This window comes from Strongylocentrotus purpuratus, unplaced genomic scaffold (assembly GCF_000002235.5).
Source record: "Strongylocentrotus purpuratus isolate Spur 01 unplaced genomic scaffold, Spur_5.0 spur5_scaffold_20, whole genome shotgun sequence".
In the NCBI taxonomy this organism is placed as follows: Eukaryota; Metazoa; Echinodermata; class Echinoidea; order Camarodonta; family Strongylocentrotidae; genus Strongylocentrotus; species Strongylocentrotus purpuratus.
In genome coordinates, this window is record NW_022145606.1 from 23446116 (window position 1) to 23452533 (window position 6418).

Below are 6418 nucleotides of genomic sequence, written 5' to 3' on the forward strand. Positions count from 1 at the left end.
GGGGAGAAAAAAAATAGTGCTCCTTACCTCTACCCCCCTTCCACCACCCCCACCCCCCCAAAAAAAAAAAAAAAATAAATAATAATAATAATAATAATCGGTCAGCACTATAGTGAACGGGAACAAAAGAACATAGAGTTCCAATAGGAAATCTATTTATTCAGATGGTCATATCTCAGCCAATATACAACATATTCAATTGATTTTAGACATTTGAACATTGTTTTTGATGCTCTGTCGGAAAATGAAGTTAAAATTGAGGAATTCTCAAAATCGTTTTTTGATGACGTCACACTTCACCACTCTATACACAAAGGAGTAGGGTGAGTCACACTTAATTATGTACAATGATGACTGATATTTCAAAAGATGAGAGCAGAAAAGAAAGCCCCTGCAATACAAAACAGAGAAAAACAATGCATCATATGAAAATGATCATTGATTATAAATTATACATCTTCATCATCATCTGTTATCTGACTCGTACAACACATTATACTTTTTGTTATAAACACGTTTAAAAGTACAAGTATTAACATGTTAAAAAACAGCCGTACAAACACACGACTCTTCTATCACTATTTGTTAATGTAACAAGTCAAGCAATAAGGACTCAGGATTCAATTTCAATGTTTCCATTTGGTTCCATCTTTACTGGTTCAGACTTACACAGCTATTATCTGTCTCTCAATATCCATGCACTGTAGACCCTCCAAGGAACACACCCAAATCCAACATGGAGTCTTATAAGCACCTCCTTTCTCAGAGCCCACCAAAACATGTGTCTCCCTATCAACATGACCAGCATACCTTCTCTGCATGCACATCCATGTACTTGTATTCATATATTCATGCCCATGCATGTTCATTGAAGTCATTTGAATATGTGTACACCTGTAGTCATATCGCTACAATAACATCACAACAAATACATACATCCAATTGTTTAATCCTTTAATACAATCATACAACAACTTGGCCATCCTGAATGACTCGCCCAATTAATGTTTAACCCTAAAAAGGCCGGGCTATTTGAGGTCTTGATACGGCCGAGAGGGGGGGGGGGGGGGGGGGGGGGGGGGGGGGGGGTATTATGGAATAATGGCCGCGAAAATGTGCACGCATGTCAAGTGAAGTGTATAGAATACTATGGTAAATTAACTTTTTTGAAAAATTCACTCATTTACATATTTATGGTAATGTATGCAAATGAGGTCATAACATTCACCTTTTTACCCATAAATCATATATTCTTTATATTTATATTCTTTTTCACTACATGTATTCGTTAGACCATTTGAAACAATAATACGACAACAAATTTAGAAGAGCTAGGCTATTCCTTATGTTATCTCTTGCTTTGATCATGTATTATGTATTTCATTGTTTTTTTCAACTTTTGTATTTTATTGTGTTTTTTTCTTTTCTTTTTTCTAACTACAATTCAACTATTTTGACTCCCAAAACAAACATCTAAACTTTAAACAAGACCCAATAACCAGTGTTTTTATCTCTTTTTAGGAAAAATGACATTTCCATATGTTTTGTACACAAATCACGAAAATGAGCGATTTTGGGGCTGACATGCAAAGACAAAAGGTCACGTGACCTTGTAACTGTACCCCCGATTTTCAACAAAAAAAAAAAGAAAAAAAAGGATGCGCAAGACTCGAAAGAAAAGTCAGCGAGCGGCGGGGCGTAATCCGTATGCATTCCCGAACAATCAGAAAAATCGCGGAGGGGGGGGGGCATAATGCCCCCCCCCCGGCCTTATTAGGGTTAACCAGAACAACCACCATTGTTAGATGGAGCCTCACATCTATCTGTTCTATCCAGTCACTCTTCTGGAATTATGTGATATATATGTAACAAAAGAACATTAACTTAGAGTGTGAGTACTAATTTTTTCAATTAACAACAATATTTGATATGTATTGTGTATCCACAATATCATCAGAATCTTTGAAGTCGTTTCAGATGAAATAACCGAATAATTACAACGTTTCCTGAATTTGAACATCTGAAGACGTGATAATGAAGAAACTTCATACAGTGTATTTAGTAAAATGACATAGTCGATATTCCGGATACCATTTTAGTATAACTGCGGCTGCTAATGCATCTTTTTCCACAATTAACCATATAACGACAATTTACATGTACTACAAAGATAGACAATGAATCAACAATGGAAAGAAATAATAATGTGACTGTGTACTGTCAACAATGACTCATACTCCTATTAGTGAGCAACTATACACAATAATTATCAACTATCAAGACTATTATCAACATTGCTATACAATTGATGATTAGGTACTTATACTTATGCTTACATGAAAACAAAAGTACAAATATAACCATCGTCTCTTATCAACATCACATACAAAGAATAAATCATACCTGGAGTATCCCTTCGCTGGGATCAAGCTCAACAATTCATAACTGATTGGAGTCACTGAACACGGGTCTCTATACACAACAAAAACGTCTCTTAATACTGCCGACCCCTTAAAGATTTAAGACATACATATCAATTACAGGCCCCGCTTATCGTTTTTCAAAGTGGGGTCTAGGGGCAGAGCCCCCAAAGCTCGAGGGGTATTAGCATCAGTGGCGGATCCAGGAATGTCTTAAAATGAGACTTTGTTGTGGCTCTGGTTACTTTGATTACACTGACCCAGTATTTTTCAAATTGAGAACTTTGAAAGTAACTGATATTCATTTTATGCAAATTGCAGTGTACATGTACCGACTTTAAAAAAAAAGAACTGCCTTTATCATTTTCAAACGATTTTACTCTTAATATACACATTCACAACTACCCAACCAGACATTCTTCTGATTTCCATTTGTTTACGCCAAGCATGGGGGCGATCCCGGAGGGGAACGGGGTGGGGGCAAGTCCCCCATCAATTTGTTTAGAAGGATCGTCTCCCCCCCCCCCCTCAAAATTTGAAAAGGTGCCAAAAAAATGTATAGCAAATACTGACTAAGACTGCAACACACTTTTAGGCTCTGAAGGGCCCAAAAGTGCAGAGTTTAGACAAATAAAAATGCAAAAATCTTCTCACTCGGTAGCTACGCTCCCTCGCATAACATCCTTCAAAATGTACAAACTAAATACCGAGAAAAGTGTAGTGTGAAAAAAAGTATATTGCTTGTTATTATACTATAGTTTTGCTAAGGAATACAACCAAAACTTCAAAAACCTGTGAGGGGGTAGGCTCTTCCGTCAACTTCACCTTTCTCATTTACTATGCTCCCTCGCACTTGCGTATTGATGGGGGGGGGGGGGATCTGCGGAAAGTTCCCCTCCCAAAATAAAATTCAAACGTGGTTTATATCAAATTCGATACCAGTGATTTACAAATGTGCTGAAATTGCATTTTCCCTGAGCTTCCGGGGGCTCTGCCTAAGCAGGCCCCTGGTTGCTCATCTGACCGTAATTCAATGCCTAAAACCCCTGAGTTTCATGAGGCTCCGCCCCTTGACCCCCCCCACCCGCTGGGGTTTTGCCCCTGGACCCCACGCCAATTTACGCTCCACTTGATTCGCTCGCTTTGCGCTACCTGATCGTAAATACTTCAGTCTCCCCTCCCCTCCCCACTTTGAAAAACGTTGCAAAAGCTTGCGTAACATGTAAGAGTGGTGGTGATGCAGATTTTGTTCTGCCCCCCACCCCCCAAACGTTTTTGCTCATTACGTCACTGCTCCCTCGTCCCTCGCATATACAACGTATCACGACGTGACAGATCACTTTTCTCTAACTTCTAACCAATCAGAAGGCCTCGTTTTTTTCAGAAAGTGCCGGTGGACATTAATGCGCCAAATGTGGTTCTCAACTTGTAAAAGATCCCTACTCTTGGAGGGGGAAGGAAAAACAAATTTTACGTCATATTACTCCGTGCCTAAAAATGCGTCTAATGTGGCTCTAAAATTGCAAATGCTTCCTACTCTGGGAGGGGGTCAGAACCCCCTCCCAGCCCCACCCCCGCTTGGTCGCTCCGCTCCTCGCCGCTAAAGCACAAATTTGCATGGGGTGAAATATATTATGTAAAACGATGAAGCGGCAGAGCGAGGCTTTAGCGCAAATATGTGCATGATCAGCCCGAGTGGTGGGTAGCATGTTATATCCCGGCAGTGCTTGTCGCAGTAGCTTTTGGAAAGGATTTTGTTTTACTAGTGTTACTGTTAGTGGCCACTATGAGGCACATTAGTTACTATACAAAAAAATGATCTTCGTTGCTATTTGGGAATATGTCAGTTCGCAACAGAAATGGAGAAACGCGCATTTTGTTGAAAATCATGTGATATCACGAATATTTATAAATCACTTGTATGTAATTGAAAATAAGTCATTCAATAATGTTATTTGGGGAGCTAGCGCCTCCCCAAGTGAAACCCTCCGAATTACGCACGCAAAACGTAGTCGTGGATCGAGAATTGTATGACCAGCTAGTCGGATTTGCGAATCTCCGGGAGATTACGGGAAGACATTGGAGAAGATCATACTCGCTTTCGCTAGCTTCCTGAGAACCTTGGTCAGAATCTTCCTCGCTTTCGCTAGCGTCCTGGTTGAGAGTACCTAGGTCAAGGTCATTCTCATCAGATGGGGAAAACCGGGTGTTCTCAATTACTTCTTGCGCTATGGACGGGTCGTTGAGGTCTTTCTCCAATTCCTGTTTCAGACCTGTGAATTCCATGTAAAGTAATTTTAGTGCATCAGAGTCTGAAACCCTACCAGTACTAGTGCTTGCATTGCCCTCTTGTTCCATAAGAGTGCACTTTACATTCATGTTCTGCAATGAATGTTTCTGGAGTCCAATGAAATCTGTCATTACCTTGCCAGATTTTGTGCGGATGTCTAGGATTTTTTTGGATAGTCTTTCCTTGTGTCTTAGAAGAATCTCTGACTTTTTACGATAGGATCCATCTACTTCTCTATCTAGATTCTCCAGATGAGAATACATATAACGCATTTGTTGATCAGCATTGGTAATAGACTGTTTGATCTGCGCTTTCTTCTTCTCACTTTTTTGAATGACAGACTTTCTTTCCTTGTTCAACTCTGCTTCCAACTCTTCCTTCTTCTTAAACACGTGACCTTGGTGTTTATCAAACAAACAAGTCAGACAGATGAATTCCTTGCAAACCGCACACAGAATGTCTTTGTAGACTTGACTGTGCAGTGAACAGAACTCTGATTTTCCATTGACCTTAAGATGTACATGTAATTCTTCCTCGAGACCTCTTACAGAGAAATTGGGTGTAAGTCCTGCGACTCTATTTTTTTCCAGTTTGGTGCGTTTCTTACAAACCGGACACTCCATGAAATCTTGACCTCGGTGATGTGTATCATATTTGTCCAGACAGACCTTGCAGAATGTATGTCCACATACGAGGAGGGTGGGGGCCTTGAAGGCATCGAGACAAAGTGGACATGCCAGACTCTCAGGCATATGTAGTGTTATCCTTTTAGCCATAAGTGCTAGCCTTTTAGTCACAATACAGTCAGTCAAAGAGGCATAAACTTAGCGGAGAAATGTGAGCAAGAAAGTTCAGCTACTTATTACAAGCACAGAAATGGAAACGTCAATATGTCTGAAAAGAAAAAAAGGAAAACAAATTATACTTTTTGTTGCAAATTATTGGAATTTGAGCGCGTATTTCTTTATCTCTTTACTTGTTAAAAAAAAAAAAAAAAAAATCCAAGACCAAAACTGTCCCATTATTTGTATTGATTTGCACCTGTGTAACAATTAGTGACGATATCAATGCTGAATGCCCATTGTCAGTTCAAACTGGAAGGCTGCCATAGCCTGTGTCGAAGCGTGGGCTCAGTCATGGAGGGGGCGCCAGTCTGTAGTCATATAGATCCAAACAAAATTGGTCACATCATCCTTTTAAGAAATTCAAAATTCAAAGCTTCAGTCATCCAAATTGATCACAAAAATGCACTTTGCTGGCATCACTCTGGCACGCTTCATCGAAATATATACATATACGGGCATATTTGATTGGTTTTATGCTGGCACCTCGCCGATATCGAGCAATATACATAAATACAAAAACTCAAATATTCGGTCACCTCGATACCTGATTATGAAGATATTCGGCCATGTCGTTGCCCAGAATTTTCCTGTAGCTAATTGTTTCAAGTGAGTGAAGCGAATGACCGTGGTAAAATTGCAATTTCGGTAGAAAAATGAAATGTTACCCTACGGCCTCGCTGTCAAATTAAGGTATATTCGGGCTCCACATATGGTAGTATTCACTTGGCCGCCTTAATCATCCCGTTTCCAAATGTTGCGAGCGATTTTCTCATGAAATTACGAACTCACTAGGTTTCTAATCTACGGTTTATATAAAATCAAAGTAATTCGATCAATATATGTTATTATAACCGAATGTTCCC

General features: G+C 39.6%; 1 protein-coding gene across 1 annotated transcript; it reads right to left on the bottom strand.

Moving 5' to 3' along the window:
• Nucleotides 1-362: 362 nt before the first annotated feature.
• Nucleotides 363-5462, bottom strand: LOC100890797 (tripartite motif-containing 13-like). Its single transcript, XM_030993764.1, has 2 exons — nt 4499-5462; nt 363-391 (listed from the first exon to the last, which is right to left on the bottom strand). The coding sequence occupies exons 1-2, from the start codon at nt 5460-5462 to the stop codon at nt 363-365; spliced, it is 993 nt and encodes a 330-aa protein (XP_030849624.1).
• Between the last annotated feature and the right edge of the window lie 956 nt (nt 5463-6418).

Excerpts from the sequence above, each read along its gene's own strand:
- LOC100890797 (XM_030993764.1), bottom strand. The coding sequence starts at position 5,462 with ATGCCTGAGAGTCTGGCATGTCCACTTTGTCTCGATGCCTTCAAGGCC. Across the intron at positions 392-4,498 it reads CGAGTATGATCTTCTCCAAT|GGGCTTTCTTTTCTGCTCTC; the intron begins GTCTTCCCGTAA and ends TTTGTATTGCAG.